At 46.6% G+C, this 24,480-nt stretch overlaps 1 protein-coding gene across 2 annotated transcripts in view; it reads left to right on the top strand.

The window, feature by feature from the left end:
* LOC139424547 (myosin-10-like) overlaps window positions 1-24,480 on the top strand; it is a 93,729-nt gene that overhangs the window by 22,892 nt on the left and 46,357 nt on the right. For both annotated transcript variants that reach the window (XM_071176498.1, XM_071176499.1), the window contains 4 exons: window positions 15,755-15,782; window positions 21,267-21,369; window positions 22,683-22,712; window positions 24,105-24,122. In XM_071176498.1, coding sequence (XP_071032599.1) covers window positions 15,755-15,782; window positions 21,267-21,369; window positions 22,683-22,712; window positions 24,105-24,122 — 179 coding nt within the window. The remainder of the gene's footprint in view (window positions 1-15,754; window positions 15,783-21,266; window positions 21,370-22,682; window positions 22,713-24,104; window positions 24,123-24,480) is intronic.

Here is a 24,480-nt window from a genome sequence, read left to right as displayed (position 1 = left end):
TCCCATGACCCAGTGAGTTATTCTCATTACTTCCTTCACACCTACCAGCTTTCTCACACCCTGAGCATCTGCATGGATGCAGGGGTGGGGTGCAGGGACTGGAGACTTGGACTCGGAGTAAGTGCCATTTCAAATCCAAATTACTTCTTTGTTTTCTGTTCATTTCACCCATTTAAATGAGGCATCGGTTTCTGCCAATAACCAATTTAGAAATTAAAGGATACCTCTCAGGACCTGAAGTTCCCATGCACTTTTATCCAGGCTTGTCACAGTGGTAGTCATCGCCAGTATAGTCATCATGGCTAACCAGCCAACCAACGGTTTGTAGGTTGGAGATTAGCAGATGCCAGCTGCTACTCTGGCCCTGAGCAGGTCTATAACCTGATTCAGTTCAGTGATTATGCGCTGGTACCCTGTACTGATTGTATGAAAATGTCCCTGGATCCCTGCATAGTGTTATGGATATCATCATGGCATTATCTCAGTGCCATGATTTCATCCCTAAAGGTTGTGATACTGATGATAGTATCACATGTTCCTTTGGACATTGAAGTTCAAATTTAGCCACGAGGAACAGGCATTTGCTTCATGTCATGTATTAGGTTAAGTATTCATTAACATGAACAATGCACATTGGTCAACATTTCTGCAACTGTGCCAGATTTAGCCAGACGGATAAATCATCTGTCGTCCCTGGGCAGTTTGTTATCTTCACAGTTTGTAGGCCTCACATCTTCATCCAAGGAAGTCAACTTCCAGACAGTCAAATCAAGTTATTGGCTAAAAGATGTCTAAACCTTTCCAGGGGCTAGTCATTATCCCAGCATTTCTGAGATGCCAGCCAATGGCCAGATGCAGCGTTAAATGAGGTGTAAAGTTACAAAGTCCTGGTTGTGTAACTAGGCCTCCTCCACCACAACTAGACCCACACATCTGCCATGAATTTCTTCTCCAGATTCTTTCCATAATCTCCCTCGTTGCTCTGGACTGATGGCGTCCAGTCAGTTACAAGGGGCTAATTTGAACATTTCTGGAACGTGTCGTTAAGAAATGCAAAGCGCTGATGTTCTCTTGAATGAAACCATGTGTTGGTTGAGAGAAGAAACCCCCATGTCAGCACGGGGATTTCAAGAGTGGACTGTACTCGCATCAACGGCAACACTGTCCCTAACCAACATAGTTGTCCAACAACAAGGTTTTGTGAGATTGAAGAGAATGGCCTCTGTAAGGACTCTCCCTTGTGTTTGGATAAGCCATTAGGTCCACTCAAGGCAGATCTATATTGGCCTCATAAGCTTTGAGCAATAAGCCTACATTTGTCTCATGGGAACCCTCTCCGTCACTAAATACACTCATGTCTTTGATAATAGTCTCAAAGATAACGAAATGTTAAGTAAATGGTGTGGAGGAAAATTTCCGTGGATGGAGACCTCATGTGCAATGTACGGTCTAGACTCAAAGCGATTGTGGGTGTGTTATTACAATGTAGGCCTAGTGTGTACATGGTTTTTATGGCCAAAGTTCTTTTGAAAAGAATCCAAGGCTTTGTGCCTAGCCTGCCTCATCCATCCTTTGAGTACTAGAACACACTGAGTACACACAGAGATTGTTGTTAGTCTAGTGAAAAAGAGACCTGCTACATTTTTTAAGGAATTCCAAGTAGAGCCAAGAAAACACAGGCTTGATCAAATTTTCTGAATCAAATCAAATGTTATTTGTCACATGCGCCGAATACAACAGGTGTAGTAGACCTTACCGTGAAATGCTTACTTACAAGCCCTTAATCAACAATGTAGTTCAAGAAATAGAGTTAAGAAAATATTTACTAAATAAACTAAAGTAAAAACAAATTGTCAAAAAGTAACACAAGAAAATGACAATCTGTTGTTTTGGTGAGTGTTCTCTTGCTTTTACCTGGTTCAGAAGAACATTGACCAGATGCAGTTATGGATGCTGAAAGTACTTGATGAATTACGGTACTGATTAATGTGTTTAATCAAATTCAATCCCTCATCCCTCATTTCCTCTACGCTCTTAGAAAAAAAGGGTTCCAAAAGGATTCTTCAGCTGTCCCCATAGGAGAAACCTTTTTGGTTCCAGGTAGAACCATTTATGGTTCCATGTAGAATCGTCTGTGGAAAGGGTTCTTCATGGAACCCAAAGCTGTTCTACCTGGAACCAACAAGGGTTCTTCAATGGGTTCTCTTATGGGGACAGCTAAGGAACCCTTTTAGGTTCTAGATAGTGTACCATGGGATTGTACCATGGTACCATGGGATTTTTTTAGCCTAACAGTTGGAACAGCTTTAATTGAGTTAGCCTGCTCTGTTGCTTTTCACATATGTTATGGAATTGAGATAACATTTGTCCCATTTCCCCCCCAATTTCCAAATCTTTGTGGCCCTAAACTCATTCAACCTGCAGGGAATTTTTCAGCAGATTCAGCACTCTGATGTTTCCAGCTGCCAAACATGGGAATGATGTCCCTGGAGACACTCTGCAGTCTGAGCACCTAAACGACTGTGCCCTCCAGACAGAGCAGAGGTCTAGCTGTTTCTTTAGCCTCCCCTGAGATCCACGGCAGGCCCAGCAATACTGCAGCACACAGCCATTTTCCCTAGAGATATAATATGAACGTGGTTGATGTCATAAACCTATAAGGTTCTGGATTATGCTGACAATGATCCATTTCTATGGCTCTTCCCCTCTAGGGTTTGTAAAACAGCTGGTATTAAGCCGGTGGAGCCAAATGCTCCACCATCACTATGCCAACGCTCCACCATCACTATGCCAACGCTACTTTGTACTACATTGAAGAAGCTTGAGAATATCCATTACCCTTGTTTCTTGCAGTGACCAAACCTCTCTGCTGGCCATTACAGTTCAATGGCAAGGAATGCAGGAGTGGCCATTGGGCTGCTGTATATCCTCTGGGTGAATAAAGAATAAATCATTGTCTGCAGAGGCGGGAGGAGGCTAAGAGGACTCCTAATGACCCTGGGCCTGGGAGGAACAAAGCCACACAGGACACTGAGAGGGCAAGACCTGCAGATTACCCGTTTCCTTTTCTGTCCGGGGCAGGCTGAGACTGACTGCAGCTATAGCCAAGTCATCCCTTTTCTGTTGTGTTTTTGTTTTTTGGTTCTGTAGTGACAGTTCGAGGACAGCGAGAGAGGAATGACGTTAGAACATTGAGGAACGCGTTTGATCTCACCCGTGGAATTCAGCCTCGGTCAGGCCTGGATTGAACGATACAAGGGATGGGAAATGTAATCTCTGTCTAAGTGACGTTCACAAGAGCCCTCTCAACGTTCCATGGTGTCCAAAGTGTTCAGTATGCTACATGTGCTTCTCCCTTTGAAACACCCTTCATGTTTCGTCTTGAATTGAATTTATTAGAACATCTTGGCTCAGGAATACAATGGCTTCAGATCAGGAGCCCCAGGTCCACGTTCTCCCCTTTGTTTTGGCCTTGGTTTGGACCTGGCCTCTGAAGCTGTAGATGAGATCACAATCAGTCCCTCAGTTTGTGTGACTAATGAAAAATTACTTCAAACCACTACCCGCCAAATTCCTGCGCGGTGCGGTTGGTCGCCCGTCTCGGGACAGCTGGTTCTGTTTCTCAGCCAGGACGGAGCCACATTGGCTGTCCACTCATCTGAAAAAAATACACAATGTGCCGTACTCACAGTGAGAATTCCTCTCTGTGTTGTCACCCAGCATGGATTGGCTTTTGGCAGAGCTAACATACAGTAAATGAGCCCTGTTGAAAGTCCTCAGGGCCTTGGTAAGCTCTTAATAATGGGCTACTTTTTTGTCATCAGACTTTCAACTGCTGGGTTTTTCCCTCAGGTCAGTCTCACGATAGGGGAAAAGATATTGAATGTCCCTAATACTTTACCAGAATGGCAGGTGTGTGTTACCTTGCATTATACTCCATGATCTAAGTATTCTAAATATTGAAGTAGGACAAGGCCTCAGGTTCTGGCTTAATTGTGATTCCCTTCCCTTACTTTCTGTCACTCCCCGTCACTCCCTCTGTCCTTGCTGTGGCAGCTATAGTCCAGTAGTACACAACCTGTCTCTTGTAATTTATCTCACTCCTGAGGTAAATATTAAACACAGATTTCCTAGACGTGTACCAGGTGCCTTGGTCTGGGTCACGTAAACAACACACACTGAATAAATGTCCAGATGTCCGGGGCTGTCTAACTTCTCAAAATGATGAATCCGCCTATCTAGCCTAGCCTATCACATTTCCCTTCTAAGGACCCATTTCTCAGGAAAGATCCACGTTGGAAATGGAAACTAGATTTGCTGGGTCTGTCTATTTCTTTTATTTCCCATCTGTAAGTTGATGTTGGTGGCTGAGGACTAACTCCTGGTTCTGCCCATATCAGAAGCCCTGCCACTGCAGTGTAATGGCCCCATAGCAGAAGCCCTGCCACTGCTGTTTAATGGCCCCATAGCAGAAGCCCTGCCACTGCAGTTTAATGGACCCATAGCAGAAGCCCTGCCAATGCTGTTTTATGGCCCCATAGCAGAAGCCCTGCCACTGCAGTTTAATGGCCCCATATCAGAAGCCCTGCCACTGCAGTTTAAAGGCCCCATATCAGAAGCCCTGCCACTGCAGTTTAATGGCCCCATAGCAGAAGCCCTGCCACTGCTGTTTAATGGCCCCATAGCAGAAGCCCTGCCACTGCTGTTTAATGGCCCCATAGCAGAAGCCCTGCCACTGCAGTGTAATGGCCCCATAGCAGAAGGCCTGCCACTGCTGTTTAATGGCCCCATAGCAGAAGCCCTGCCACTGCTGTTTAATGGCTGTTTCAGGGGCCAGGGGCTTTGCCTCTTAGACCCCATTCACAAGCAGGCACTCCACAGTGTTTGTTTTTGTGAGTGTTATCTTGACTGCTTTAAGCACAGATGATGGCTAACAGGGACCAGACACAGAGGAACAGTCCAAAACCCCCTATTGACCGCCTGCCAGCTGTTTGCTGTCAAAGACAGCTTTGGAGCTTGTGAACGCCATCAATCATCAGCAATCATAATGCCTTGCCGGAATTAACTGTTTTATAATGAGATGATAACAGAAAGGGGGAGAGGATTGGTGCATGCAGGCTATGTCAGAGAGAACATACACAGTGTACAAAACATTAGAAACATCTTCCTAATATTGAGTTGCACCCCCTTTTGCCATCAGAACAGCCTCAATTCGTTGGGGCATGGGCTCTACAAGGTGTCGATAGCGTTCCACAAGGATGCTGGTCCATATTGACTCCAATGCTTCCCACAGTTGTGTCAAGTTGGCTGGATATCCTTTGGGTGGTGGACCATTCTTGATACACACAGGAAAAAGTTGCAGTTCTTGACACACTCAAACCGTATCACCTGGCACCTACGACCATACCCAGTTCAAAGACATGTAAATCTTTTGTCTTGCCCATTCATCCTCTGAATGGCACACATTCACAATCTATGTCTCAAGGCTTAAAAATCCTTCTTTAACCTGTCTCCTCCCCTTCATCTACACTGATTAAAGTGGATTTAACAGGTGACATCAATAAGGGATTATAGCTTTCACCTGGATTCACCTGGTCAGTCTATGTCATGGAAAGTGTAATATTTTGTACATTCAGTGTAAATACAGTATAATCTGACGAGACCCTTAAGCACTGCTGGAGTCCTGCCCGATTAACAGGCTAATAACTGCTCCTGAGGTGTTATACTAACAAACTGACCACTCTAATGCTTTAATGGGATAGCTTTTCCATACCTCTCCACACATTGTAGACTGCAAAATTGGCCAATTCCAGCAATTCCTTGCTCCCCTGCTTGCTGAATTACAGTCAAACTGTCAACAAAGTTTTAGGATGTTGGACCTGGTCCTTCTGACTGTACAGGCCAGGGCACCAAAACCCACATCTCATTTTATTGTGGAAAGGCTGTAAACACCCAGTGTTCCTCAGTCAGCCAAATGGATAGAGCAGTCCATACATGGTCAGTACAGGTGTTCTTCGTATATGGCCAGGTATTTGTCCATATTTGGTCAGTACAGGTGTTGTCCATCCATATAGTAGATGTTAACGAGAGGCTTGCCTTCTGCCTTAGAGTCTAGAGTGAAGCCGAAATCACAGACGCCTGTTAACGGCGTGAAAATTTGCGTGCGAGAGTAGCGAGCGTCAATTCACATACACAGTATAGCGTATGCCAATGAAAATCAATAATAAACAGTTATCTATGTTCCCTACGAAGCCCCTGACAGTTATTGTTGTGAGTTCCTTAGATGTCCTACGGGAGCCACCGTACCTGTGCTAAACCCGAGTTGTTTATAAACAACCAAGTCTTTCTTGTTCTTCTACGTAAGCGGTCCTCAAGTTTTTCAGCCATAGCCTGCCTAAGCTATATGCCTATGAAATCAACACAGGTAGGCTGCGACCTTAGCTTACTGCCCAATACATTATAAACTACATCTTTAGTCTACTTAGCATAGAGGAATTGTAATGATCTTCCCTAATCCTTTTCTACAAATGCATTCTATCTGCATTCTATCTGCTTGTTTTACCAGAATTGCTCCGCATAGACTCAAGAAAAATAGACTTGCCCTGCTAATTTGACGCGCTATGATGCTGTTAACACTCGCGGCACGGCACGTCTGCTTTCTCTCACTCGTATGCATTCTATTTCCAGCATGAGCACACTTTTTGTTACAATTGAGCTTGAGGCTCGTGGCTGGCAGGGATGTGAATTGGAATGTGTGGAATGAGTCTGGTCACTGCATTAATCCAGCAGGGGGGGGGATCTGAAGGGGAGGGGGTAATGGGGAAGCAGTCTGCCCACAGTCCACAGTGTGAGATAGGACCTATCCCCCCTGTCTTGTGGCCGGTTGGAACTTCCCCTGGAGGAGCCAGGCCAACCAACAATGATCTTCATTTTGCTCTGGTTTGGACTCTGGCATCTGCTGACTGACATACCACTTACTGCTCACCACACAACACTTGGATGATGCCTTTATTTGTTGCAGAGTACATCTGCTATAAGTTATCAGTGCTCAGAGTTCATTTTGAGACATTTCCTCTCTCTTTTTTCTTAAACTTAGGAAAACTAGACTATGCTCAATTAAAGCTACAGACCACCAGTTTGTCTTCATTATCCACCACAGCCCAGTGGATGTGTTGTACCTCTATTTATATCAAACTGGTTTCTGAGGTCTTCCTCCTTCAAAGCCACTTTGTTAACAGCAAAAGTGACCTCTGGAGCTGGGCTTTCTGAGGCGAGAGTTTCCACTCCATTGCCTCTCTTTAATGCCGGCATTAGCCTTCAATAGCGGAGGCTGGCCCAGGCCCAGCGGGCCACAGGCTCACAATGAGCTCACTGTCTGTGGGCTGAGATCAGCTCCCTCTGCCCCCCTCTGCTCTTCTCTCGCTCGTCCTATCCTCCCTTGTCTCCTCTCCGTCGCAAATGCCACACGCAGAGCCACTGTCCTCGAGATGTCCTCTAATTTTTCACTTTGTCACAGGTTTGAAAGATGGTGACGTGTTTTGTTTTTGTTGTCTATGGTCTGTGGAGGAGTTCAAGTGGAGCCATCCATCCAAGCCTGGTGGTGAACTTGTTAATTAGGCTGTAAATTATTAAGTCATTATTCTATTATTTTGAGCATTAATAACAAAACTTTGGTACTGCCTTTTTCCCTCCCATGAGACAGTCCATTACTAAAGAATTGGCCAAACACCGTACAACTGAATAGTTTTTAATATTTTAACAACCAATCCTATCCTATTCCGTGGAGAAGCCTCTTGAAGCCATCCAAAATAATCAAGTCATGTGAAGCTGGAAAGAACACTACCAATCATGTGAATCCCATACAATGGTTCTCATGACTAGGCTATAAAACACTGTTACAGAAATAAAAGCTCTGCTTGGTTCCCCATCTATGCCCAACATGGCTTCTACCCCTCAAATAGTCAACAGAGTTTTAAGATCTTGGAGATGTTGTTGAGGTCGATACATTGGCATGATACATTGGCATTCGAGAACGTCCTCTTGAATCGATTATATCCTTCCCGCGTCTGCAGCTGGCCAGATAAAGGGAGAGATGTTTCCACAGCAGCCTTGCTGTCTGGGCTGTGTTTGCGTCTGAAAGAGATAGGGGTTTTGAATGTAAAGGGAGACACAAGAAGGATGAGACAATGGTGTGTGTGCGTGCTTCTCAGTACGGCCGTGCGTAGAGCAGCGGATGATGACATCATACCATTAAATGCCTGTAAATCCTTGTGCATCAGTGAGAATGTGTCAAGCCAGGCCCCCCCCGCATGTCATCAAAGCCAGGAAGAACCTGCTCAAATCAAGGAAGCTGCACTGTCCCTGATGAGCCATCCAGCTGTGCCTGAGTCTCCCCCCACCCTGTTTTCCTCAGGCATCCCTTCCTACAGAACAACCCATCCAGCTCTGGCCTCTCTCCTCTCTCCAGTTCACTCTTTCAAACCAGCTCTCTTCCTCCATCAGAAGACCTGGCCAGGACTGCCTCTCTCTGTGACATTACTGAGCCAAATTAGAATAGTTACGGCTACTGTAGCGAAGGACATTAGCATTTTGTAAGAGTTTGTGCGTGCAGCGTCTCATGGGTGAATGATTGCCCTCCTTCCACCACAAGTATTATTTTATTGATGTATATCATGTTAGCTGTGCTGGGCTGGAATCGCAAATGAGCTCATCCAGGACAGGACAGAAATTGAATCCGAACGTTCCCTCCTGAAGGCCAGGTCAAGACAAAGCCTCACCTTCAGGGAAATTGAGCAACTATTCAGGTATCATCCCTTCCTCTGATGCCTTTTAAAGGGTCTTAGTCTATTGCACAGGCATGTGTCGTTACCGTGTCCAGGGGTGTGAAAGACCTTAATATCCGAAAGACAGAGAGAGAGAGTTCCACTTCCAGTGACTCAGGAAGAGGTCATGGGAAATGTCAGTGGCCAGCCACCATCTGTAGAATCTGTAGCGGAGACGGTGAAAGGCTGTTGGTCTCAGCTCAGAAAGAAGAGGGGGAAAACCCAAATGAAACATGTCCCGCTTCTGAGTCTGGTTTAATATCAAACGGTTTCCAATGTAGTTTCTCAGATGTGGTCAAAAACATGATTATTTTTACGTCAAATAATTAATATTTGCGACGCAAAACATTTAATATGACCGGCTGCCCACAACAAATGGCAACATCATGCTAACAGATTCCTGTTTTGCTACATTGGTTGTAGCACTACTACTGCTTTTATTCATCAAGACTTTTCTCCACAACCATTTTCATCTGCTAAGTGAGGATGAATGGAGAGGCGATTTACAGTACCTACTTGAATGCCCAGCAGCAACCCAAACTCAGTGTCAGACAAAGATGGAAACCATCATGCTAACAGATTCCTGTTTTGCTACATTGGTTGTAGCACTACTACTGCTTTTATTCATCAAGACTTTTCTCCACAACCCTTTTCATCTGCTAAGTGAGGATGAATGGAGAGGCGATTTACAGTACCTACTTGAATGCCCAGCAGCAACCCAAACTCAGTGTCAGACAAAGATGGAAACCAGAAGCACCTCTCTCTCTGTTCCTAAGAGATGGTGAAGGACCAGCTAGATTTGAACACGACACGTTACATTCGTCACTTGTTACATCACAGCAACAATTCCACATTTCACATGAATTCATCGGATTGCTTTGTAGTGCACCCATCTCGCCATCTCGTAGCTCGGGGTGAAATTCCGGAGATAATTAGGAAATCTAATCAAATCAATGTTTATTGGTCCCGTACAGTTGATGTTATAGCAGGTGCAGCTAAATACTTTGGTTACTAGCTCAAATCAAATGTTATTGGTCACATACACATGTTTAGCAGATGTTAATGCGAGAGTAGCGAAATGCTTGTGCTTCTAGTTCCGACAGTGAAGTAATATCTAACAAGTAATCTAACAATTCCCCACCAACCTTATACACACAAATAAGTACATATAAATATATGGATGAGCGATGGCCGAGTGGCATAGGCAAGGTGCAATAGATGGTATAAGGTATAGTATAAGGTGCAGACATGTGAGATGAGTAATGTAAGATATGTAAACATTATTAAAGTGGCATTATTAAACTGACTAGTGATCTAATTATTAAAGTGGCCAAAGATTTGAGTCTCTATGTAGGCAGCAGCCTCTCTGAGTTAGTGATGCCTGTTTAGCAGTCTTATGGCCTTGAGATAGCTGTTTCAGTCTCTCGGTCCCAGCTTTGATGCACCTGTACTACCTTGCCTTCGGCAGTAGCTCGGGTGGTTGTTGTCCTTGATGATCTTTTTGTTCTTCCTGTGACATCGGGTGCTGTAGGTGTCCTGGAGGGCAGGTAGGTTGCCCCCGGCGATGCTTTGTGCAGACCGCACCACCCTCTGGAGAGCCCTGCGGTTGAGGGCGGTGCAGTTGCCGTACCAGGCGGTGATACAGATTGACAGGATGCTCTCGATTGTGCGTCTGTAAAAGTTTGTCAAGGTTTTAGGTGACAAGCCAAATTTCTTCAGCCTCCTGAGGTTGAAGAGGCGCTGTGGCGCCTTCTTCACCACACTGTCTGTGTGGGTGGACCATTTCAGTTTGTCGGTGCACGCCGAGGAACTTAAAACTTTCCACCTTCTCCACTACTGTCACTTCGATGTGGATAGGGGGGGTGCTCCCTCTGCTGTTTCCTGAAGTCCACAATCATCTCCTTTGTTTTGTTGACGTTGGAGTAGCTCCTAACAATGCAATAAGCAAATATACAAATAATCAACAAAACATTGCACTATGTATAGGAATAATCCTCAAATCAAACATTTGGAAATGAAATCATTTGGGTCATTGTCGTCCATGAAAAGCTGATAAGGTTTAGCCTAGAGACAAGTGTTACTCCTTTGGTGAATACAGGAAAATACACAGCCCCTATAAAGGAAAAGATGCACCCCTGTCTTGAATGATTGACTACGGTACCTCACAGGAGTCAATCTAATAATGCATCACAATCCTTTCCGTCCACCTTTCCACTGCGCATCATGACTCTCCCAGATTGGATGGAAACTCTTTAAACCTATTAAGGCGTGTATTCCCAGAAACGATTGGGTTATTGATGTCTTCAGGGGTAAAGCTCATCTAACATAGAAGTGCTCCTCCTTGGTAGAGATACAGATTGGACTGAAGGCTGTCTTCAGGGCTACGATGGAGTTCTGCGCCTGATGAGTCATTGCCGGTGTGAGCAGCTCTCTCTCTCTTATGCTATATTGGTCATGGTCTATTATAGTCCAGTCTGAGAACTCGGCACATGGCACTTAGGCTATGAAACTTCATATGGGAAATCTGGTCAGTTATGTTCCCATCTTTCCCTCTATAAACTAGCTCACTGCTAGTAGATGCGATGGGTACAGTCCCAAACTGTGCTTCTGGGCCTTTACTTTGGGTCAGCCCCATGCTCTGCCTCTTACTGTGGGTCAGCCCCATGCCTTGGGACTCTGCCCCCGTTCACCTCAGCCAATTACATGAGAAGGAGCTCAGTGATTGGCTTGTTGTCTGCAAACTGTCCCAACCTCGCTGTCACTTCAAATGGGCCCCTCCTTCTTCTTCCTGATTCTCTAACCATTAAACCAGAGCATCTCTCTCTCTCTTTCTCCTGCCTCTTACTGTAAGTCAGTCCCATGCTCTGCCTCTTACTGTGAGTTGCTCCTTTTAAAATAGCTATAGAGGCCTCTGGCTCTGTTCTAGTTCAATTCAATTGATTCCTCTTTCAACCTCGCTGTCACTTCAGATGGCTCCCGCCTGCTTCTTCCTGATTCTCTAGCTGTTAACCAGAGCATCTCTATCTCTGTCTTTCTCTCTCTTTCTCCTGCCTCTTACTGTGAGTCAGCCCCATTCACTGCCTCTTACTGTGAGTCAGCCCCATTCACTGCCTCTTACTGTGGGTCAGCCCCATTCACTGCCTCTTACTGTGAGTCAGCCCCATTCACTGCCTCTTACTGTGGGTCAGCCCCATGCTCTGCCTCTGTGGGTCAACCCCATTCTCTGCCTCTTACTGCGAGTCAGCCCCATTCACTACCTCTTACTGTGGGTCAGCCCCATGCTCTGCCTCTGTGGGTCAACCCCATTCTCTGCCTCTTACTGCGAGTCAGCCCCATACTCTGCCTCTTACTGTGAGTCAGCCCCATGCTCTGCCTCTTACTGTGGGTCAGCCTCATGCTCTGCCTCTTACTGTGGGTCAGCCCCATGCTCTGCCTCTGTGGGTCAACCCCATTCTCTGCCTCTTACTGCGAGTCAGCCCCATTCACTACCTCTTACTGTGTCAGCCCCATTCACTGCCTCTTACTGTGGGTCAGCCCCATTCACTGTCTCTTACTGTGGGTCAGCCCCATGCTCTGCCTCTTACTGTGAGTCAGCCTCATCCTCTGCCTCTTACTGTGGGTCAGCCCCATGCTCTGCCTCTTACTGTGGGTCAGCCCCATGCTCTGCCTCTTACTATGGGTCAGCCCCATGCTCTGCCTCTTACTGTGGGTCAGCCCCATCTTACTGTGGGTCAGCCCCATGCTCTGCTTCTTACTGTGGGTCAGCCCCATGCTCTGCCTCTTACTGTGAGTCAGCCCCATGCTCTGCCTCTTACTGTGGGTCAGCCCCATGCTCTGCCTCTTACTGTGGGTCAGCCCCATGCTCTGCCTCTTACTGCGAGTCAGCCCCATTCACTACCTCTTACTGTGAGTCAGCCCCATGCTCTGCCTCTTACTGTGGGTCAGCCTCATGCTCTGCCTCTTACTGTGGGTCAGCCCCATGCTCTGCCTCTTACTGTGGGTCAGCCCCATGCTCTGCCTCTTACTGTGGGTCAGCCCCATCTTACTGTGGGTCAGCCCCATGCTCTGCCTCTTACTGTGGGTCAACCCCATGCTCCGCCTCTTACTGTGGGTCAGCCCCATGCTCTGCCTCTGTGGATCAGCCCCTTGCTCTGCCTTGGTGACAAGAGCCCTGCCCTCGTCAGACTCACAGCCAGAACTGACCACAAAGGTCTATCTGGCGTCAGTGGCGAGCCACCGGAGCCCAGAGGAAAGGACTCACTGCAGAAGGGAAGGGAGCTGATGGCCTTTGTCTTATCTGTGGTACTCCAGTTCTGCCAGGCATGTGACACAGCTGAGAGGCCTGAGGAGGCGCTGATGCTGGCAGCCGAACCACAGTTAGTTCCCATGACCTCACACCTCACCACCTCCCTTACGCTCCTCTACTGCCACTCTCTGGTGCTAGCCTGGCCGGCAGCCACGACCTTGGGTTCATTTGGAGCCCACTGCTTCCGGGGACTGATCGGATGCCTCTCATTGTATCAGTTTGGTCTGGCGGCAGACAGTTTGGTCTGGCTGCAGACAGTTTGGTCTGGCGGCAGACAGTTTGTTATGGCGGCAGACAGTTTGGTCTGGTGGCAGACTAAACTGTCTGGCGGCAGACAGTTTGGTCTGGAGGCAGACAGTTTGGTCTGGTGGCAGACAGTTTGGTCTGGCGGCAGACAGTTTGGTCTGGCAGCAGACAGTTTGGTCTGGAGGCAGACAGTTTGGTCTGGAGGTAGACAGCTTGGTCTGGTGGCAGACAGTTTGGTCTGGAGGCAGACAGCTTGGTCTGGTGGCAGACAGTGGTGTTCTGTAGAGAGTGCTTTATGTGGTGTTATACGAGTGTGAGGAATGAAGTCTTAGAAACATGATCTGGTGGTAATGACTACAAGCAATCATTCTTTACATACTAAATGTATTATAACTTTACAAATCTGTAATGTGATCATAATGATCAATTCTTTGTATTTATGTACCTTTTTTTCTTATTTTTCTTTTTTGAGTGGCAGTCCACAGGTAAATATGATATGAACTGAATATTAAATTATATTCATTTGTATATTGTACCTGTACCCCCCCAATGAAAAAATTACAAAATAAATAAAAATGTGGTTACATATATTTATGGAGAAGAATGACGTGTGTGTGTGTGTTTTATATTTATATTTCCATCACAGCCTATTAACTGGAGTACAAGGCAACCGTGACAGATGTTAAGTCATGTACAGTAGCATCAACCACCAGTGTGTGTTTTTATTTATTTTATTTTTATTTCACCTTTATTTAACCAGGTAAGCAAGTTGAGAACAAGTTCTCATTTACAATTGCGACCTGGCCAAGATAAAGCAAAGCAGTTCGACACATACAACGACACAGAGTTACACATGGAGTAAAACAAACATACAGTCAATAATACAGTATAAACAAGTCTATATACAATGTGAGCAAATGAGGTGAGAAGGGAGGTAAAGGCAAAAAAGGCCATGGTGGCAAAGTAAATACAATATAGCAAGTAAAACACTGGAATGGTAGTTTTGCAATGGAAGAATGTGCAAAGTAGAAATAAAAATAATGGGGTGCAAAGGAGCAAAATAAATAAATAAATTAAATAGTTTAGTGTTGAGGTGTTTTGATTCTCCAGTAATTTACTGTAATCTAAAGAAGTTATGCAACCCGATGTCAAATCTGGTTACAATTAATCAAATCCAATCGAGTTAAGAAAATTAAATCACTGGATCACTGTTTGATCGAAACGCAACTTGTCTGTTAACCCATTGGTGCCCCCGTTCACCTCAGTCAATTAGATGAGAAGGAGCTCAGTGATTGGCTTGTTGTCTGCAAACTGTCCCAACCTCGCTGTCACTTCAAATGGGTCCCTCCTTCTTATTCCTGATTCTCTAGCTGTTAAACCAGAGTATCTCTCTCTCTCTCTTTCTCTTCTCTCTCTCCTCTCTTTCCTGCTGACTGTAAATCACATTGATGCTTTGCCTTCTTCCGAGAGAGCTGTGTTTCTGTCATCAGCCCACCAGTTCAGTGATACAGGGCTCTAAAATAACAAGACTGTAAATACAGAGAAAGATGGCCTTTGGTTGCAGTATTACGCCTACCGTGGTCTGACTGAGTCTGATGACTTCATGTAAACTGTTTTCACATGCACATGATGGACATAGCCGACATACAGTCTTAGAAAAAAAGGTGTTATTTAGACCTTAAAAGGAAACCCTGTTGGTTCAACGTAGAACCCTTTTGGGTTCCATGGGTTCCTTTCCACAGAAGGTTCTACATGGAATTTAAAAAAGAGTTCTACCTGGAACCAAAAAGGGTTCTCCTATGGGAACAGCAGAAGAACCCTTTTGGAACTCTTTTTTTCTAAGAGTGTAGCTTTCAGCGACAAGGTACACTATCGGCCCTTATCTCTGTAATGCAGAGGTTTGGCACTACAAAGCTTTCATTTGAAAGACTCCTCGATTCCTCCTCCATTTTGTGTGCCTGTGAAATGTCTGGATCCTGAGGCTTTTGAAATGTTTAGTGAAATTACATTTCACTCCTGGTGCAGACAATGACCTTCAACCTGTTTGAAGGGAGTATCTCATTTAATGGCAAACTCACCAAGCTCAGTAAAGTTGGCTATGTTCTGTAAAAATGACTTTGGTGTACATCTGTCAGCCAGTGATACATTTGGTACAAGACCTAATTTCAGTTTGAAAGAGGGATTTTGGGGAATGGGCTATTGCCGATGAGTATGCTAAATGCTGACACTGTGAATCATTTCTCTCCCCATTTCTCTCTCTCTCCCCATTTATCTTTCTCCCCCATTTCTCTCTCTCTCCCACTACCCCCCCCCCCTCTCTCTCTCCCTCTCTCTCTCTCCCACTACCCACCCCCTCCCTCTTTCTCTCTCTCCCTCCCAGACCGAGAGGACCAATCAATTCTCTGCACGTGAGTAACCTCTGAGCCATGTCTGCTCAGCCCTTTTCTTCTCTCTTTCCGTGTTCTGTGTTGCATGGGTTGTTGGATTTACAGGAAAGTGTCTTCTCAGTTTGATTCCTTGCACTAAGCCTGCATAGTATCATACCACACGTCACTGGTTTGGACCAGGTGGTTTAGAAAGGCCATGCAGCACCAGCTTAATTGCATAACATTCACAATTCAATTATCTTAGTTATGCGCGTCTCTTCCTCACTTAGTAGTCCCGAAAATGAAATGGGGAAATGACCTGCTGCATTGCATTCCTGCAGAAGCTCTATTCAACTATGAATGAAGTGTAGCTTATTGAAGCCGACATGAATGTACTTAGCACTGATTATAGGTCGAAAGAGGAATCAATTTAATTGAACTAGAACAGAGCCAGAGGCCCCTATAGCTATTTTAAAATGAGCAACTCAGTAACACAGAACAGTGAGACAGACACTTACGGGAAGAGAGACTTAGGCTTGGGGCAGGGAAGCTGGGAAATGTTTGGTATTTCTGGTACACACACACACACACACAACCCCTACCCGTTGGCTGTATTCCTGTCTAGCGCCCAATATCTACAGATGACATTAATGCTGCCAAGAAACATGTCAGCGTGGCATCTCATCGTAAGCCTCTGTGACAGGCCTACACCGATGATGTGTGAAAGAGTATACAGGGTAAAGTTTCTCCAAGTGTGTGTGTGTGTGTGTGTCCTCTCCCTGCGCTGGTCTGAACCCGATCCTCCACCACCCAATATTTCCCTGGAACCCCCAGGGCTACAAGCCACCAGTCAATAAATATTTTCCTAGCCTCTCACCATACATGACTAAGTCTGGGGGAGCATGGAAGAATTTGGATGGATGTCGGAAGTGTGGCTTGAACACTATCATAAAATCTCACATCTGCTATGATGCATTTATATGCCAACTGTGACACACACACACACACACACACACACACACACACACACACACACACACACTGTAGGAGACGGTGGTCATAGCAATGTAAACGCTGCACAGAGATGCCATGTAATTATAAGTCAGTCCCTGAGAATATGAGCCGTCTCCTCTGCAGCAAGGCGAACCAACCTAAGGAATCTAACACTTCCAGTTTAATGCCAACCTCATGGACATTTTACGCAATTACTCACTCACGGGCTGTGTCCAAAATAGCACCCTAATGCCTAAATAGTGCACTACTTTTGGCCAGAGCCCGTCATTTCAGACGCAGCCAGAAATACCCTCTGCTCCCGGTGTGTCACACCCTGACCATAGTTTACTTTGTATATTTCTATGTTTTGGTTGGTCAGGGTGTGATCTGAGTGGGCATTCTATGTTACATGTCTAGTTTGTCCAGTTCTATGTTCGGCCTGATATGGTTCTCAATCAGAGGCAGGTGTTCGTCATTGTCTCTGATTGGGAACCATATTTAGGTAGCCTGGGTTTCACTGTGTGTTTGTGGGTGATTGTTCCTGTCTATGTGTTTTTCACCAGATAGGCTGTTTAGGTTTTCATTACGTTCTTTATTTTGTAGTGTTTGTATTGATTCGTGTTTTACGTTTGTTTATTAAAACATGGATCGCAATCGACACGCTGCATTTTGGTCCGATCCTTGTTCTACCTCTTCATCAGAGGAGGAGATAGAAGAAAACCGTTACAGAATCACCCACCACAAAAGGACCAAGCAGCGTGTCAACAGGCAGGAGCAGCGCGAGGAGATGCGCAATAAGGATTTCTGGACATGGGAGGAAATCCTCGACGGGAGAGGACCCTGGGCTAAAACAGGGGAGTGTAGCCGCCCAAAGATGCAGCGGGAGAAGAAACAACAGGAGCAGCCCAAAGAGGAGTACAGTATGGAGTATACGACTTGGGAGGAGATCGACAGGTGGGCGGCCGACCCAGGGAGAGTGCCGGAGCCCGCCTGGGATTCGATGGAGCAGTGCGCGGAAGGTTATCAGAGAATGGAGTTGGCGAAGCAGGCACGGCGGCGCGGAAGGAAGCCCGAGAGGCAGCCCCAAAAATTTATTGGGGGGGGGCTAACAGGGAGTATGGCTACGCCAGGTAGGAGACCTGCGCAAACTCCCTGTGCTTACTGGGGGGCTAGAGAGACCGGACAGGCACCGTGTTATGCAGTGGTGCGCACGGTGTCTCCAGTGCGGGTGCATAGCCCGGTGCGGTATATTCCAGCTCCGCCTGTCGGCCGGGCTAGATTGAGCGTCGAGCCTAATGCCATGAAGCCGGCTCTACGCAGCTGGTCCCCAGTGCGTCTCCTTGGGCCGGCTTACATGGCACCAGCCTTGCGCTCGGTGTCTCCGGTTCGCCTGCATAGCCCAGTGCGGGCTATTCCACCTCGCCGCACTGGCAGGGCGACCGTGAGCATTCAACCAGGTAAGGTTGGGCAGGCTCGGTGCTCAAGAGCTCCAGTACGCCTGCACGGTCCGGTCTTTCCAGTACCACCTCCACACCCCAGCCCTCCGGTAGCAGCTCCCCGCACCAGGCTTCCTGTGCGTGTCCTGGGCCCAGTACCACCAGTGCCAGCACCACGCATCAGGCCTACAGTGCGCCTCGCCTGTCCAGCGCTGCCAGAGCCTTCCTCCTCTTCAGCGCTGTCGGAGTCTCCCGCCTGTTTAGCGCTGTTAGAGCCTTCCTTCTCTACAGCGCTGCCGGAGTCTCCCGCCTGTTCAGAACTGCCAGTTTGCAAGGAGCTGCCAGTTTGCAAGGAGCTGCCAGTTTGCAAGGAGCTGCCAGTTTGCAAGGAGCTGCCAGTTTGCAAGGAGCTGCCAGTTTGCAAGGAGCTGCCAGTCTGCATAGAGCTGCCAGTCTGCATAGAGCTGCCAGTCTGCAAGGAGCTGCCAGTCTGCATAAACCTGCCAGTCTGCAAGGAGCTGCCAGTCTGCAAGGAGCCGCCAGAGCTGCCAGTCTGCAGGATGCCGCCAAAGCTGCCAGTCTGCAAGGAGCCGCCAGAGCTGCCAGTCTGCAAGGAGCCGCCAGAGCTGCCAGTCTGCAAGGAGCCGCCAGAGCTGCCAGTCTGCAAGGAGCCGCCAGAGCTGCCAGTCAGCATGGAGCAGCCAGGGCCGCCAGTCAGCATGGAGCAGCCAGGGCCGCCAGTCAGCATGGAGCAGCCAGGGCCGCCAGTCAGCATGGAGCAGCCAGGCAGCATGGAGCAGCCAGAGCAGCCAGTCAGCATGGAGCAGCCAGTCAGCATGGAGCAGCCAGAGCAGCCAGTCAGCATGGAGCAGCCAGAGCTGCCAGTCAGCATGGAGCAGCCAGTCAGCATGGAGCAGCCAGAGCTGCCAGTCAGCATGGAGCAGCCAGTCAGCATGGAGCAGCCAGAGCTGCCAGTCAGCATGGAGCAGCCAGTCAGCACGGAGCAGCCAGAGCTGCCAGTCGACCAGACTCTTCCAGATCTGCCAGTCGACCAGACTCTTCCAGATCTGCCAGTCGACCAGACTCTTCCAGATCTGCCAGTCGACCAGACTCTTCCAGATCTGCCAGTCGACCAGACTCTTCCAGATCTGCCAGTCAGCCAGACTCTGCCAGATCTGCCAGTCAGCCAGACTCTGCCAGATCTGCCAGTCAGCCAGGATCTGCCAGATCTGCCAGTCAGCCAGGATCTGCCAGATCTGCCAGTCAGCCAGGATCTGCCAGATCTGCCAGTCAGCCAGGATCTGCCAGATCTGCCAGTCAGCCAGGATCTGCCAGATCTGCCAGTCAGCCAGGATCTGCCAGATCTGCCAGTCAGCCAGGATCTGCCAGATCCGCCAGTCAGCCAGGATCTGCCAGAACCGCCAGTCAGCCAGGATCTGCCAGAACCGCCAGTCAGCCAGGATCTGCCAGAACCGCCAGTCAGCCAGGATCTGCCAGAACCGCCAGCCAGCCAGGATCTGCCGGATCCAACTACCTGCCTGAGCTTCCTCTCAGTGCTGAGCTTCCTCTCAGTGCTGAGCTTCCTCTCAGTGCTGAGCTACCCATCAGTCCCGAGCTACCTCTGTCCCGAGCTGTCCTTCTGTTCCGAGCTGCCCCTCTGTCCCGAGCTGTCATTTAGGAGGGTAACCTATCTAGGGACGTTAAGGAGGTGGACTAAGACTATTATGGAGTGGGGTCCACGTCCAGCGCCAGAGCCGCCACCGCGGACAGATGCCCACCCAGACCCTCCCCTATAGGTTCAGGTTTTGCGGCCGGAGTCCGCACCTTGGGGGGGGGGGTACTGTCACATCCTGACCATAGTTTACTTTGTATATTTCTATGTTTTGGTTGGTCAGGGTGTGATCTGAGTGGGCATTCTATGTTACATGTCTAGTTTGTCCAGTTCTATGTTCGGCCTGATATGGTTCTCAATCAGAGGCAGGTGTTCGTCATTGTCTCTGATTGGGAACCATATTTAGGTAGCCTGGGTTTCACTGTGTGTTTGTGGGTGATTGTTCCTGTCTATGTGTTTTTCACCAGATAGGCTGTTTAGGTCATTACGTTCTTTATTTTGTAGTGTTTGTATTGATTCGTGTTTTACGTTTGTTTATTAAAACATGGATCGCAATCGACACGCTGCATTTTGGTCCGATCCTTGTTCTACCTCTTCATCAGAGGAGGAGATAGAAGAAAACCGTTACACGGTGGATATTGAGCTCAGCACTAAACACACAACTCATCAGCCATACAGCATATTCATAGTACTAGACTAGACTACCATAGGACTTCACCACATGACCAGGTAAGGGGAACCTGAAAGGAGAAAACAACACATGACTTTGTTATAGTAATTGGTTTTACACTCAGTGAGTATTCAGGGGCCTTGTCATTTATTTGAAGATCATCATGTCGTTAGTTTTATTTTGCAGATGATTTTGCTCAACTAGATATAACCTAGCGTTGAGCTTGAGATCGGGGAGAAAGTTCAATGTTAACCACCAGTGATTACGTAGAATGAGTACCTATTGTAAAACCACTGGTATGCATTGTGTGTTGACGTTACTGTACAGTAAGTGGTACTTGGGGATAGGATTCTGTCTGCATGGCTTGAAGAGCTTGCAAAAACATACTTCCTGGCTCTAAAGCTGTCATCGCCGTGGGTCCGTGAGAACCACCCACAACCACAGCCGCTGAACTAAACTAGCGCAAAGAAAATAAACAGCACATATAGATACACAAAAGCCCAGCTACACCGCCTCATCCGATAAACCTCTCAAATGTGGTTTATTGTCACTTCATTTGTTGTTTAGCGGAGTTGCAGGGAGCAGAGCCTGGCTAGCTCTCTCACCCCCAGCTCAAGACTGTTTATGAAGTTTCCCAAGTGCCATAATCTCCTCACAAAAACATCTGCCAGTCAGAAAGACAATTCTGACACACACACACACACACACACACACACACACACACACACACACACACACACACACACGTCATTCTTCTCCATCAACTAACCCAGGGATCTGATCTGATCTGTCTTGTATGTTTTCTATCTTCTCAGAGGTGAATCTGGTGCTGGCAAGACAGAAAACACTAAAAAGGTCATCCAGTACCTTGCACATGTGGCTTCCTCCCATAAAGGAAAAAAAGACCACAGCATTCCTGTAAGTGTAAGTTTCTGTCTTTTCTTTCTCTATATTCCCCCTGCCATGTTTATCTCCCTACCACACCTCTAGCTCTCCCCCTAAACCATGTTCTGAAGGCCACAGTTACAGTATGTCTTTCTATTGAGGGGTAACTGATGAAAGAGGAGTTAACAACTTGTGCAGCCCACATTGTCCCCCTAATACCAGGCCAGTCTGATCCACATTGTCCCCCTAATACCAGGCCAGTCTGATCCACAATGTCCCCTAATACCAGGCCAGTCAGATCCACATTGTCCCCCTAATATCAGGCCAGTCTGATCCACAATGTCCCCTAATATCAGGCCAGTCAGATCCACATTGTCCCCCTAATATCAGGCCAGTCTGATCCACATTGTCCCCCTAATACCAGGACAGTTTGATCCACAATGTCCCCCTAATACCAGGACAGGTTGATCCACAATGTCCCCCTAATACCAGGACAGGTTGATCCACAATGTCCCCCTAATACCAGGCCAGTTTGATCCACAATGCCCCCATAATACCAGGCCAGTCTGATCCACAATGTCCGCCTAATACCAGGCCAGTCTGATCCACAATGTCCCCCTAATACCAGGCTAGTCTGATCCACAATGTCCACCTAATACCAGGCCAGTCTGATCCACAATGTCCCCCTAATACCAGGCCAGTCAGATCCATAATGTCCCCCTAATACCAGGCCAGTCTGATCCACTGGTATTTACAGTACAGTGGATTAACTCCAACCCTAGTTAATCCATATCAGATAGATCCGTATGATAATGGGGGCATAATGATTAGAGGACAACAGTGTCTTGACATTGGACATGGGCTGTGTGATGAGGTCACCAAAGGGTCAGAGCCTTCTGTAGTTATATGATGCTGGTACATTACCACTGCAGTCAAAAATAGGCTCATTAAGCAATAAGACACGAGTGGGTGGGGTATATGACCAATATATCACAGCTAAGGGCTGTTCTTCGGCACGACGCAACGCGGAGCTATTATAAACTGGTTACCAACGTAATAAGAACAGTAAAAGTTTTGTCATACGCTTTCGCCAATCATCATTCAGGCCTCAAACCACCCAGTTTATAAAAATGAACCCATTGATAAAATGTGCCAATATATAGTTGTTTTTTTTTGCATAACATGCCTGTAAATGTGTTAAGAATCCATATACACGAGCTCCTGTCCCATGATGTGTGTTGCCAAAGTGAACACATCCTACAGTAGCACCTATAATGGGCTCTATAGATTGTGCAGGCGTGCACAACCCTCTAACATATTTGCGTTTGTTTATTTGCAACAAACAGCCAGAGTCGCCTAAACCAGTAAAACTACAGGCAAGTCTTTACACTTTCTTCTCAATACCTTATTCATGTGCATGTTGCATCACCAACTTTCTACTCTCAAACGGACCTACTGTTATGTAAACCTAGTGGTAATTTAATATATTTCTTTGTGGCTTCAGCCTGTTTTGTGAAATGGTGCCATTGGTTATTTTCTTGCACACTGTGAAGCATGTATGTGTAATGTTGACATCTGCGTAAAAATTAGACAAACAAAGTTTGGGTATTGACCCAGATTCTCTTTCTATCAGGCGGAAAATAATCATGTCGTAAGTTAACTTTAAATCTGGCATGAATATTGATGTGTATCCAGCTTTTCCATGTATACCTGTGGGTCAATGCACTGTACTGTACCGTAAAATGTGCTTGCAAATGTTGTTATTCCACACTAGATGAAACACAATCATATGCATGCCTTTGTTGTGTTTGGTCGCCACCAGTCAACGTTTGGCAGACATGCCGTACTATGTGAGCTATTTTTGTACAATGCAGAGTAGAAGTTGAGCAGTAAGACGTTGAAATAGAGATGAATAGAGATGAGTCTGAAGATAGAACTGAGAAACACACACACACACACACCTTCTATCCTCGTGGGGACCTAAAATGTATTTCCATTCAAAATCCTATTTTCCCTAACCCCTAAACCTAACCTTAACGCCTAACCCTAAACCTAACCCCTAACTCTAATTGTAACCCTAAACCTAACCCCTAAGCTTAAAGTAGCCTTTGTCCTCATGGAGACGTGGGAAATGTCTCCACAAGGGAGAATTTTCCTCGTTTTACTATCCTTGTGAGGGACATTTGGACATTTCAGTTCCCCACGAGGATTAGAAGAACAAGACCAAACACACACACACGGGGCAGTTAATGGACATTACTGAAAAACAGACTGTCTGGCTGTGGTTGTCATTACAGTAGTTAGTTCAGTAGCTTAATATTACTCTCAAGGTATTCTCGTTTCCAACCAGCTGCTGTAGGTCAGTTGATACTGTTAAGATAATCGAAACGGCACATGAGGGCAGATGAGCAGTGTTCTGAATAAAGATGTGATGCTCACTATGGCACACTGCCCTAATACAAGGCTAATGTGAGAAACATAAGGAATTGCACCCGTCAGTGAGATAGCTTCTTGGAAAGGACCTTTCAGAATAACATGTCCATTCCCATGCTTCCTGTTTTAATGTACTACTGTAGATTTCACTTAAAACGTTTGCCTTTATGTATTATTTAGTCTAGTCCAAATTGTCTTTGAGTACTACCTGTAATTGTCTTCCTTGGTGTGTATGTACTGTATGTATATCCTGTATGTGTGTTTAGTATCCATGATCATTAACACTTCCGGTTTATTTCCATGGTAACATTTGACAATCTACCCATTGACTACAGAGTGGAGCCCTGTTCTATGTGAGTAGCATGTTGTCCGTTCCTCACCTCTCTCTTTCTCACCCAACGTACTCCACTCACTAGACAAGCGCAAAACACAATGGGCAGAATATCCTGTAAAGGGGCTGATATTGTCGCTGTGTACTATTCTGTATATCTGTCCCTTTTATGGGTGTCAATGGGGTCCCAATAGCAGCTTCTGTTTCTATCACCTTTGGGACACTAAACTAGTTTAGTTTTAATCCACTCCATGCTCTGTGTGGTGTCCCTGTTCTTACCTATAGTTGGCACTGCTTCTTTCAAATATCTCAGATTCGGGAAAATAAACATGACTTCCTGGTTTAATACATACTAATAAACACGTTTCCCACTTCCTAAC

Source organism: Oncorhynchus clarkii, chromosome 13, assembly GCF_045791955.1.
Source record: "Oncorhynchus clarkii lewisi isolate Uvic-CL-2024 chromosome 13, UVic_Ocla_1.0, whole genome shotgun sequence".
Lineage (NCBI taxonomy): Eukaryota > Metazoa > Chordata > Actinopteri > Salmoniformes > Salmonidae > Oncorhynchus > Oncorhynchus clarkii.
This window is presented reverse-complemented; position numbering and strand designations above follow the sequence as displayed.